We start from the raw sequence: 13,189 nt of genomic DNA on the forward strand, positions 1-13,189 counted from the left end.
ACAGAAGCAGTAGACTTCTCCATTGACTTGGGATTTGACCATATGAAAGGCATTGGTTAATGGGTTTTGAGTGTACATGTTAAGACATTGCAGAAGCAGCTTGGAGTCCTCACATGTTTCCCACAGCTCTTCGGCTCATCCCATCTGCCATGAGAACTGTCAGGTCACACACAGCAGCTGCTGCTTCTGCCTGGGATCTGGAATAAGACCTATGAGCTGCCCCACAGCATGTAATCCAAGCAAGAAACAAACCTTTGTGCTATAAGCCATTAAGATTTTGGAGTTGTTTGCTTTTACAGCAAAACCGACTAATATGTTGTTTGCGGTCTAATTTCTTTTTTCTTTCAGCTCTTTAGGAGCTAAAACTTATGAAGTCAGCTATTCCAAACCAACACCTTTGACTTATGAGACTACTGTCACTGCCATGAGCTCCAAATGTCTACTAAACAAACCTCTGAGAATTGTCTTCTTTCTCCCTGAGGCAGGGAAGGACATGCCCTAGCTGTCTAGGAGGAGTATAAGTCTAGGGTTAGAAGACATGGAATCTATGTGTGCATGCAGAGCTATAGGGTGAGGAACTTCAGTTAATATTTCAGATTTTTATCCTGACATACAAAAATGACATAAAACAATGAAACATAAAATTTGAAAATTCCAAGACATGTATCCTTACTGAGTTTTTAGGGCAGATGAGTTACCATCTAGGATAGGTATGATTTAGAAATGTAGGGATGGGGGAAAAGCCTTTTGTACTAAAGTTGCCGATTAATCTAAATCACAGAGGCAGATGAGTGACTGGTATGGACCCCAGTTAGTTAACATGAGTGACTGTTTTGGTCAATGTTTAAGGGACTGTTAGGTCAGGTTGGAAAGGCAAGCCAGGGCCCAGTTGTGATCCTAGTTAAAGGGTGTGGACTATGACGTGGCTAAAGACCACGTAGAAAAAGGGCAGGAGAGTGGATTTCAGCAGCATTTATTATTTTAAAAGCAATGTGGCCATTTATAATTTTGACGTATAAAGTATGTATACAGAAACAGCTGGAGAATCAATTCAGAAAAATTTTGTTTTCTACCTAGGCATGATGAATTAGTCTCCCCAAATGGCCTGTAGACAGTAGCTGTGTGTATGGCTGCTAAACAATCACTGTATTTATGAAGTCATTTCTGGAAAAGTCAATCAGGTTTGGTGATGGTGGTACTGGATGGTTTATTTCAGTTGAAGAAACAACCTTAATTCCTGCAGTAGCTTGCCTACTACTAGGGCATATCTTCTATACTTAGATCTCCTTGACATTTAAAAAATATATATATATTTACTGATTTCAGAGAGAGGAAGGGAGAGGGAGAGAGGATAGAAACATCAATGATGAGTCATTCATCGGCTGCCTCCTGTACGCCCCCTACCGGGGATCTAGCCCTCAACCCCCGCATGTGCAGGGGAATCAAACCCCGGTCTCCTGGATCTTAGGTCGATGCTCAACCGCTGAGCCACCCCGGCCAGGCTCTCCTTGACATTTTAACTAATGATTAAAAAATAAGCACACGATGTCAATATACTTACTGACAGTGAACTACACTTAAATGTCAGTGTACACTGAACTATACACTTAAAATGATGAAAACGGTCAATTTATATATATTTTACCATAACGCAACTCATTTTACTCCCCAGCAACTCTTCCTATGGGAGAATTTACAAATGAATAGAATTTTAGGGCCGGAATTTCCTCAACGTTTCTCTCAGCATCAACTCCGGCGTCAAAGTTGACTACGAGAGGCTGCGACTTCCCAGCGTTAACCAATCTCTACTGGTTTTTCTTGTCTTGCAGATGAGGCTCCAGGGGTCAGGAGAAAGTCCCCCTATTTCTTCCCCGGTTGGTTAGGGGATAGGGCGTGTGTGTATGTGTGTGTGTGTGTGTGTAAGTGTGTGTGAGTGTCACTGCTCTTGTGCTCTCGTGCGATCGTATACCGCTGGGTAGGCAGCCCCGCTCTTCCTCCTGCATCCCCGGGAGGCGAGCAGCTTAAAGGCTCTGCGGCTGCGGTTTAAAGGGTCCCGGACCTTTGGCAGCCCCGCCCAGCCTCCTCCGCAGGCAGCCGGCAGACTGCGCGCGGCTGGAATGAGAAAGCGCCTCGGCCGGCGGGACGGCGACGAGCGCTGCGAACGCTCGCCGGGTTCTGCTCTGAACCAGCTGCGCGGTGTGCGATGCACCCGTCTCCAGGAACGTGAGGCACGTCTCTCGGGCCGTCCCCGGGGCTGGCGGCGCTGCGCCCTCCTCCCGACTCCCGCCTCCGCTCCCCACCCCTGCCCAGCGCCCCTGAGCTCGCGGCGTGCGCGCCTGGCCGCTCCTCTCCCCGCGCGCCCGGGCTCTGGAGCCGCCGCCGCGTCCGCCGCCGCCGCCGCCGCGTCGCCGAGCCGCTAGACACATGCGCAGTGGCGACGCCGGGCCGGCGCCTTCAGTCTCCTCCTCCGCCGCCTCCGAGTTCCGCAGTCACTTCCTGCAGCTGTTTCCCTGTGGGTCCGGTTGGGCTGACTTTGGAGTCAGCCCCCGGCTGCGGAGAGGGCTCGGCGGGGGCCGGCTGGGAAAGTTGCGCCGAGGGAGGCGGGGCCGAGCCTGGCCGAGCCGGGCGCGCGGGGGACGGCGGCGGGCGTCCCGGGCGGACGCCTCGCCCAGACTCCCGGCGCGTCCCGGGGGTTCCGGTAAGTGCGGGCGGTGCGGAGAGCCCGGGGCGGGGGACTGGCGGTGCCGCCGGCTGCGGTCTTGCCACCTGCCCGCCACGTGACCGGCTCGCGCTGCCTTTATTTATCTGTTTGTCGCTCAGTCCCTCACGTGCTCTCCCCGGGTCCTCCGGGCGGGCAGCCGCCGCGCCGCCCCCGCCCCCGCCTCGCGGGAGACGGGGCTTCCACGCTGCGTGACGGCATCCTCGGGTTGAGGTGCGCGCCCGCACATTTCAGGGACGTAAGGGATGTGCGGGCGAGGCTGAGGTTCGTGTTGCTTTGATTCAAATGTGCAAATGGTGCGCTGGGATTAGGCACCGTCACCGCCGAGCCTGGAAGGCGTCGCCCGCTCGCCGAGGCCCCTTCTCCCGCAGACCCCTGCGCTCCTTCCCGTCTCCCTCGCGTGATGTCCGTCGCCTCAGCCGATTACTTGTCTCCCTTCCTGCCAGCCCGGGCCGCGTTCTGGTGACCTCTGGAGAACGCTCGCCGCCTTTCCGTCATTTCCAGACTCTGCCAGTCCGCGGAGGTGCCAGTAACCTGTTCCCTCATGCCGTAGTCTTCCCTCCGTGGCTTTCTGCAAATAAGAAAGCGATTCGCTTTAAATCGGTGTGCGGAGTAGGCCCGGCCCAGCCGTCACTACTGGGGAGCCCTCCCTTTCTTTGAACGGGGCACACCGCGGAGCTTTCGCGGTCCCTGTGTCCCCTCAGCCCCTTCCGCACCCGGCCGTCAGGGACCGGCCGTCTGTCGTTCACGCCGCTTGAAGCCGCAGACTGAATGGCTTTTACGATCTGAGGAATGTTCTGTTTACCTCAGCCGTCGAGCTGGTTTCCTTTGACCCGGTGCGGTGGTTGGACGGGTCCGATCACGCGTGCTTTTGCTTCTCTGTTCCACCCTTCACGCTTCCCCCAAGGCCTGGTTTTATTTCTTTCAGATTTATATTTTATGCTAATTCTCATCTGCAAATGTAGTAGATGCTCGATGCAGTTGCCATGCATTCTGTTTGTGGGTGGACATTGTCATTTTGATTGTTGACTACTACAGGAAATAATTTTGGAATATCTAGCTGTTCTTTAAAAACTATAAAGATGAAGTGCGATTATGGGTCAGTCTTTACTTGGTGAGCGTTTTTCCTTTCCCTGGGAGGTTTCATCGTCTCTGGAAGAGGCCCTCTCGCACCTCTGCTTCGAGAAGGACCCCTGGTGGAAACCCGTGGGCAGCCCGAGGGGACCCGTGCAGAGCTTCCCCAGGTGCGGGGAGCTTCCCCAGGTGCGGAGAGCTTCCCCAGGTGCGGAGGGCTTCCCCAGGTGCGGGGAGCTTCCCCAGGTGCGGAGAGCTTCCCCAGGTGCGGGGAGCTTCCCCAGGTGCCGCGAGCTCCCGTCAGACAAGCCCAGGCATGCCCGCAGGATTGTAGCTTTTGCTTTGTGTTTATCTGCTGATTTCCTTTCCCCAGATGTTTTGGCATCCTCCCTCGCCGCGTCTCTTCTCAGCTGCCAGCTTGTTCATGGCAGTTTGGTATTAACGTGTCTCTGTGCAGGTAGTCTGTGTGGCCTTGCACTATACTGAATTATAATTAGGTACTTAACCTTTCTGAAAAAGAAGTCTTTGTCTCCTTAGTTTTCCTTTAAAAAATACCCACATATGTGTCTTTGCTTCCTGAATGTCTTTGCTTGATTCAACTGAGAGGAATAATGTGGTTATAGAGAAACCTGACTTTTTAAGTGTTCTAAATCTGTATTACTTTCCTCTCTGCTCCCAGAGATATTTCTGGGAACATAAGCATATTTCTGCTTAAGAGTAAAATAATAATATTATCTTTCTAAATGTTATGGTTAATGAGAAGTGTTGTTAAATACTGTGATGAGTGATTTCTGTACTTTGCTCTTAAGTACATTATTTCCCCATTGCACTGATAGGATCTGCTGCCCCAAGACCCTGACTTTAGTATAAAGGTTGTTACTCAATTGTAATTTCTGCATGTGTATACTTATTAAATGTGCTAAAAGAGACTTTTAACTTTTCAAAATTTACTTAGTTACTTTTAGTGAGTCTATTGTTGTCATAAAATGTACACATTTCTATTGCAGCTGGCAAATTTCAGCAGCGTAAAATAGCCATCTTCTATTGACCAGGGAAAGAGGTTTTGATAATATTGAGAGAGTGGAAGGAATAGTTGATTTTGAAAGAAAGATTTTTAAAAAAAATATATCTTTGTTGATTTCAGAGAGAGGAAAGGAGAGGGAGAGAGAGAGAGAGAGAGAGAAACATCAATGATGAGAGAGTCATTGATCGGCTGCCTCCTGCAGGCCCCCAACTGAGGGTTGAGCCCGCAACCCAGGCGAACCCCAATGGACGTTCAACTGCTGAGCCACGCCCGACCAGGCTGAAAGAAAGATTTTAATCGGGGTTAGAATCATGGGAACGCAAAGGGTATACTGTAGTTTATTTTGAGATACTCAGGCAGGGTTAGAAGATGCCATCTGGGTGGGAGACAAGAGAAACCATGGATAAAATTAAAGCGGGATTGGAACAGATTGCACTTTCTCTGAGGGAAACAGAATAGAGAGTACCAGTTATTTAATAAGAAGGGGAGAAGAAATAGCTGAAAGACTGAGGAACTGGAACTATATTGGAGTGTGATCCATTACCTCATTGCACATTTACTTGATACATTATTTTGTGCAGGTGATTTACCTAGAGAGGGAGAGAAAATATTCTCATTTTATTGGGGACTCATGAATGTAGTCTAAGGCTATATAGGGTGAGGTCCTAAACTTAAGGGCGTACAGGGAGCAGGCTGAGTGGGGACTGAGGTGGCCTGGAGAACGTAGGTTTGGCTGCTGGGGACACTGCACTTTGAGGTAACTAACTAGGTAGCTGTTGTTCCCCATGTAGGACTATGTGCCAAGTGTTGCCAAATTGTACTTTTGTCAAAAGAAGCCACTGTTCTCGCCAGTGTGGTTCAGTTGGTTGGAGCATCATCTCATGCAAACCAAAGAGGGGTGGTTTCAATTCCCTGTCAGGGCACACACCCAGGTTGCCGGTTAGATCCCCAGTCAGAGTGTGTATGGGAGGCAACCAGTTGAGTGCAATGTTTCTCCTCTCTTCCAAAAAAACAAAAACAGAAGCCATGAATCTCTTGGTTTTTTAAAATGTTGATGACTAATTCAATTTAAACAATGAAAACAAGACCAAACCTTGTATATTCCAAACAGTGTATCTGTGGCTTCATGCCCTACAGGCTGTGTGCAACCTCTGCTGTGAGGAATCATTGGCTTAACTCTTTAAGTATTTGCAGTTGATCAGAAGATTCACTTTATTTTTTTCCAGAAGGTACACTTGTATTTATTTTTGTCACATGGTAACTCTGAGCTATTCCTAGAGTTCCTTGATATTTTAGGTAGTTCTAGAAGTGCTTTAAGGATTCTGAAAAGTGACGCTCTTTATTTCATTCTTTTTATATATAGTTTGGATGGAAAATAGACATTTGCTCAGGTTCTTAGCTGGTGGAATTTTGTCTATGCATGATTATCAAGAGTGTTTAAGTGTAAGTGTTTCTGAGGGAAGGGGTCTGGACTAGGTGACCTTTGATGTCCATTTCAGCCATGTGAGTTTTACATTTAATTAGTCCTAGATGCAGTGCTATTAATGTTCAAGGGCCAGAGGGACCACAGCTGGAGCTGTGCCAAGCAAAACAAAGCCAAATCTATAAATCTGTTTTCAGTGGAAGAGCATGTGTCGATGTGGATTAACAGAAGGGAAGTCTGTTAGATGAGGCAGAAGTCCCAGAGAAGGGTTGGAGAAGTGGAAGAAGGGGTCAGGTGTTATGGTCATTTACATGTCATATTGCTGAGGTCACATTTTTAAGTGAGTATGTTTTTGCTTTTGATTCAGATTTGAAGACCTGACTTCTCGCACATTGGATTATGCCCAAGGCTCTTCTACCCAATGATCCTCTTGCAACACGCTGGGCTTCCTCTGCCTAGGCGGCCCCCATCCTCTCCTCCTATGTCAGTGGCTGCCAGGTCTACAGGAACCTTGCAGCATCCGCCGCAGAGGCCTTTTGGGCAGGAGGCTTCCTTACCTTTGGCAGGGGAAGAAGAGTTACCTAAGGGAGGGGAGCAAGACTCTACCCTGGAGGAGCTATGTAAGCCCCTTTACTGCAAACTCTGCAATGTTACATTGAACTCAGCGCAGCAAGCCCAGGCTCATTACCAGGTAAGGGGAGAAAAGAAAATCAGGCATGTAGTGGGAGAACATTTTGGGCTTTGCTCATTTCAGACTTGTCTCTCCCAATGTGCCTGGAATAATCAAGATGGCTTAGTAAACGACTAAATATTAGTTTGTTTGACTAAAAGCATACTGTTTCTACTTTAAAAGAAAGCATTATTTTCCATAAAATGGGGTCTTAACCTCCTATGCTTAGCTTAAGTGCGTTTGATAGCTTGTCTGTTGTAAGCAAATGTATGCCATCTGTGTTGGTGAACAAACCTGTGATCCCGAGGAGAACAGGTATTTGACACTTGATGTACCAAGCTCAGTTCAGTGCCGAAATTGCTTGGAAGAATTAGTCTTATAAATATTCTCTCCCAGCTAATACAGTTTGCGTTGGTTCAAGGTAATCTCTGTCTGTGAATCTTACACTTTCCCTTTTTAATTTCTGATTCTTATATATCCCGTCACTGCTAAGGACAACACAGTATTTTCTGTAATGAGAATAAAATGACATTTGAGTATTGAGTCTTACCCTTCATTTGTAAGAAGCATACTCTGATTTCCTGTAGCCCGTCAGTGTGAACTGATAATCATTTCTAAGATTTAAAGTATTTACCTCCATGTAGAATAGCTAGTGCAAAAGACAAATAGAAAATTAAACTTTGGCTAGAGAGGGTACAATATTTCTTTTTATTCTAGATTGTTGTCTGTTTAAAATCATATAATTTCCTTTTTTGGAGAAAAGAGACCTAAGAAGCAGTCGAGGCCAAACGCCACTGAGTCAAAGGATGCCTCTGGGTCATCATTGATTTGACTGTTTAATCTCTCCGTGAATATCTGCAGTAATAAGTCAGTGTGGTAGAAAGATGACTTACACAGGTATTTTTTCTATCGTGCCACTATAACTTTTTCCAACTTCAAGTTTTTATTTAGTCTGCATGTAAGTTCTTTCTGTTTTGTTTTATCCTAAAGACTGATGATTGTGTCACTTTGTGACTATACATCAGTATTTCGATGGTGTGTTGTTTTCTCTGGGATTTAGGGGAAGACAATATGTTGCTTCCCTGGAGTTCTCTTTGTTTGGGTTTGTTATGCCCCGAAGCGCAGAGTTGAGTTAATTCGATTTCTCAGATCTTGGCACCTGTCGTCATTGGTTCAAAAAGGCACCTTCTGGTTTTATTATTACATTCTTTTTCCTGTTTGCTACCCCCACTCTCCTTTCCTCTGGGTACCTCTTCCCATCAATTTGGTTTGATACAGGGCCTTCCTTTGCCTATTTTACCCATTCAAGTGGATTCTATTAGTTTGATCCATCTAAAACCCAGCACTCAGTGTTTGTTTTCCTCTTCATTCATTATGGTGGATAGTTCAGTTTTATAGCCTAAGACTTACTTTGAAAACCCAAACCTGGGTTTTAAACTTTGATTTTTAGCTGTATAAAGTCCCTACTAAATCATTCACTTGGAAGCAAACCCACTTGTGTGCTCTTTAAAGAAGAGCTGTCCACTTTGATGAGGGAAAGCTCTTGGGCAATGTGTGATTCAATATGTGTGCATGGATTATACCTGTACCTCCTGCCTTTTCCCCTCCTGATATCACTTTGTGTCTCTATAGAGCGTGATGGTTGCTTCCGGTTATGCATAGAGTTCAGTTTGAATAGGGTCATTAGAGTATAATACTTAAAGTTGATAAACAGAATCAGCATTTATTTAGTGTTTTCTTTTATTCTACATTTGTGTGTGTGCTCTGAACTTTTTAGTTGACAGGATTAGTGATTATACTTAATTGCAGCTCTGTCAGTCATACAGTGAATACATAAATTAGAAAATATAAGAAAAAGGAAGTAAAATTTTGGTAAATTTCTCAGTAATCTGAATTATTAAGTGGAAAACTTGGACGAGAAGGGACAGACTGTCATAGGGGACAATTTAAGCAGCCAGGAACTAGAGTAAACACAGAGTAAAGATGTAGCAAGGGGGTATTAAGAAAGTAGAATCTAATAGAAAATGAAAAGTTTGAGTGTAATACTTGTATGTTTCTAAGAGCTTAGAAGCAAAGATTTGAATGAAACCAATGTTATTGGTAATTTTTAAAGAGGGGGATATTTTTTACAGAGAGACAAGGCAAGCAGTTAACATACAAAAAGTACAGAGCAATTTCATTAGGAGAGTAGAGAAGAAAGCTAATCTTAGAAGTGAGATCCTGGTTTCAGTAAGACAGAAATGCTCAAGATGAGAGAATGCGGATCAGAGAGAATCAGAATGATAAACAACCAGAGCATGAACACAACCTAGAGGTGGGTGAATCAACACAGAAGGAGAGCATAGATATGTTAGCCGGAAAGATGCGTCAAACACGAAGATGCTGTACACGGGGTACTTACAGGCAGTGATTTTTAAAGGTCCCGTTTCACATTTCTTGTAATACTGGTTTGCTGATGATGAACTCCTTCACCTTTTTCTTGTTTGGGAAGCTCTTTGGCTGTCCTTTGATTCTAAAAGGCTTTTGTTGTTGTTGTTGTTAATCTTCACCAGCGGATATTTTTTCCATTGATTTTTTGAGAGAGAGTGGAAGGGATGGGGAGAGGTGGGGGGGGGGGGGAGAGACATTGATGTGAGAGAGACACATTGATTGGTTGTCTCCTGCATGCACCTGACCAGGGCCAGGGATCAAACCTGCAACCCAGATATGTGCCCTTGAGTGGGAATTGAACCCATGCCCATCGAGCCACACTGGCCAGACTGTCCTTTGTTTCTAAACGATCACTTTAGTAGGAAGAGAAATTTTGGTTGTAGGTCCTTACTTTTCATCACTTTGACTACTTCTTGCCACTCCCTTCTGGCCTGCAATGTTTCTGTTGAGAAATTAGCTAAAAGTCATATGGGTGCTCCCTTGTGGGTAATTAATTGCTTTTCTTTTGCTACTTTTAGGATTCTCTCTTTGTCTTTAACCTTGGCATTTTAATTGTGTGTCTTGCTGTGGGCCTCTTTGGGTTCCTCTTGTTTGGCACCCTCTGCCTCCTGGACTTGTGTGCCTATTTCCTTCACCAAGTTAGGGAAGTTTTCCATCATTTTTTAAAATAGGTATTCAATCCCTTGCTGCCCCTCCTCTCCTTCTGGTACCCCTTTGATTCTAAGTTGTTAACACTTGATGTTGTCCCAGAGATCACTTAAACTGTCCTCATTTTTTGGATTCTTTTTGCTGTTCTTTTTGGGTGTTTTTTGCTGCCTTGTCTTCCAAATTGCTGGTTTGATCCTCTGCGTCTTCTAATCTGCTGTTGATTCCATCTAATGTATTCTTCATTTCAGTTATTGTATTCTCCATTTCTGACTGCTTCTTTTAAGAAGGAAAAATAAATAAAAAATATGAATAAGAAAATATCACAAAGAAAAAAATTCTCACTGACAAAGACAAACACTTAATAAAAGCACTTTATCAACCAACACTAAAGCTAGTACAAAGGTTAAAAGGCAAAACATGTAGGAAGATCATGTGTAACTACAATAATAAATTAAGGGATAAACATAAACATATAAACAAAAGAAGCACAAAAATAATGACAAAAACATAAATGTGGAGGGGTAAGTAAAAATGGTAGTGATTATGGAATGTGTTTGAAAGTAAGCAGCCATCAACTTAAAATAGACTGCTATAACCATAGTATGGTACATATGAATCACATTGTAACCACAAAGCAAACATCTACAAGAAATAAAGGGGAAGGAATACAAACAATACTACAGAAAGTCATCAACATGCAAAAGAGGAGAGTAAGAGAGTAAGAAAGGAGTAAAGAAGAACTACAATAACAATCAAAACAGTAAAATGGCAGTAACTTCTTTAAATGTAAATGGATTAAATGCTCCAATCAAAAGACAAATGGATAAAGGTATGGTATATGGATATTACTCAGCCATGAAAAAGAATGAAGTCTTTCTATTTATGACAACAGGGATGGACCTAGAGGGTATTGGTTAAGGGAAATAAGTCAGAGAGAGAAAGACAAATACTGTATGCTTTCACTTATATGTGGAATCTAAAAAACAAAATAAACAAAAATAAACTCAAAGATACAGAGAATAAGCTGATAGTTGCCAGATGGGTGGGGCATTTGGGAGCTGGGTGAAAAAGGTAAAGGGATTAAGAAATACAAATTGACAATTACAAAATAGTCACAGGGATGTTAAGAACAGCATAGGGGATATAATCAATAATATTGTAATAACTATACATGGTGTCAGGTGGGTGCAAGACTTATGTGGGGGATCCAACCACTATGTTGCCCACGTGGAACTAATATATCAGATGTCAACTGTAATTAAAAAATTTAAAAAATCAACTGAAAAGTACAAACAGGCAGTGATTTGAAAAGGCTACTCAAGGCAAGGGTAAGACCAATGAGTAAGGCTTACCAGAACCTGGAGTAGGCGGAATGGCAATGAGTGTAGACTAATAGAACAAAGTGAGTTGATGAGATGATGAAAGTAAAGTTTTATTTCAACTCTAAAAACCTGCTTTGTAAGTTTTAATATAGAGTGATACCAAGACTGCATGCAGTTCATTATTTCAGTTACGTGTGAGCTAAAAAGGGGTCAGTGGTAGTCTGTTTATATGCTAGAACCGTTCTTATGAAGTGCTAAATCACTGCGATTACATTACCCAAAACATTCTAGTTAATTGATGCCACTGTTGAAATCACAAAGTTTCAAATTGCCCAGGGTATTGTAAACAATCCTCAGTCAGGTTTGAACAGTGTTACACTGAAGTCTGGCTGTATCATGTTGCAGTAACTCAGGACGCACAATGGAAACTGCTCAATAACTACTAACCTTTAAAGCTCACTACCATCTTTCCCTGACGTTATGGTGTTCCGAAGCTGGGGCTGCCTTAGCAATACCCATGTGTGTCTGTGGTCACCACAGATTTAATTTTATTTCCAGAACTTTTTAAACTGGTCAGTCTGCTTCAAAATACCCTTAGCTGTTCTTTTATTTTTAATGAGGTTACCTATTTTTGTAGTCTCAAAATTATGGCTTTAGTTATATCTAAACTTAAAATAAAACCTTTGGAGGAAAAACTTGTCTTTATTATATTAAAATCTGCAGGCTCCAGGTTACTTAGAGCAAGTCTGGCATGGAGAAACAAACACTGTTTCAGCAGCATAAATGCCCAGAGGAAGAACCACTTTAGAATGGAAGGTCATTAACAGATTAAAAAAACAAAAAAGCATGGGTAAGTTTTGCTAAGGCATCCAGAGTTTAAAATAAAGTCAGCCAATTTATCTGCTAATTTGCATATTCATTTGAAAAAGTACTACTCAAAGTACATTTCTAAAATTTGTCATAAACATCAATTTCTATTTGTAATATTTAGTAGCCAAATGACCTATCATTATTAGGTTAAAGTAGTTCTAGCATTATGATGCTGAATGTAGTGATCATAATTCATAATTCAGAGAGTGAAATGAGATGTCATCTCCAAATTTAAAGTACTGATTTTGGCACATACATTTTAACATGGATCACTCAGGTTTGGGTGGCACCATCGGCACCTTTAATCTCAGCTAGTTTTTATGTTTTCAGAATTCTCCCATCTGATTGTTTTCCAAATGAACCTGCAGTGGACTGAGATGCAAAACATTGATTTGCTACCTCCTGCATGCCCCTCACCAGGGACCAAGTCCGTGAGCCGAGTATGTGCCCTGACCAGGAGTCAAGATGGCAGCCCCTTGTTGTACGGGATGACGCCCCAAAACTGAGCCATACTGGCCTGGGTGGATTATGACTTAGTTGTGTAGCTTTCTGTATTTCATAGAGTTTTTCATTGCCTCCTTCTTCCTTCTCTTTCTTACATAATGTGTCATTACTGTACCCTCACTTCACTTTCAAACTCTCAGTCACACTATCTATTGCGTAGAATCCCCCTTTTATTTTGAGTCCTTCTGCTTGTTCCATTTTCAACGGGTTGCCCTCGGGGTTTGCTCTACGGCTCTAAATTTTGGACTTGTCACCATTGCTCTCTCACTTGGGCTGCTATTTTCTAAATATGCTTTTTTTTTTTTTTAAAAAAAAATCATTTTGTTTGAGTCCATCTTTACTTGAAGGAAGAAAGAATAAATATAATAAATGTGTGTTGCAACACATCTCTTTAAAATAAAGCAAGGGAGTAATGGGAAATACATTTTTCTGAACCCTTGTAAATCTGAATGTGTTTGCGTTGTGCCTCTGTGTGTGACAGATTTATGGGCGACCTACTTTACTT

General features: G+C 43.6%; 1 protein-coding gene across 4 annotated transcripts in view; it reads left to right on the forward strand.

The window, feature by feature from the left end:
• Positions 1-2,168: 2,168 nt before the first annotated feature.
• Positions 2,169-13,189, forward strand: part of ZMAT3 (zinc finger matrin-type 3) — a 30,474-nt gene continuing 19,453 nt past the window's right edge. For 2 of the 4 annotated variants that reach the window (XM_087818302.1, XM_087818303.1), the window contains exons 1-2: positions 2,618-2,698; positions 6,608-6,931. In XM_087818302.1, the coding sequence (XP_087674428.1) occupies positions 6,662-6,931 (270 nt within the window). In that variant the 5' untranslated portion in view covers positions 2,618-2,698; positions 6,608-6,661. Of the gene's footprint in view, positions 2,229-2,617; positions 2,699-3,192; positions 3,243-6,607; positions 6,932-13,189 lie in introns of those variants that run through there. The other 2 variants (XM_016218072.2, XM_016218073.2) reach the window with 2 other exon arrangements.

The sequence above is a fragment of the Miniopterus natalensis genome, chromosome 6 (genome assembly GCF_054644295.1).
Source record: "Miniopterus natalensis isolate mMinNat1 chromosome 6, mMinNat1.hap1, whole genome shotgun sequence".
Classification (NCBI taxonomy): domain Eukaryota; kingdom Metazoa; phylum Chordata; class Mammalia; order Chiroptera; family Miniopteridae; genus Miniopterus; species Miniopterus natalensis.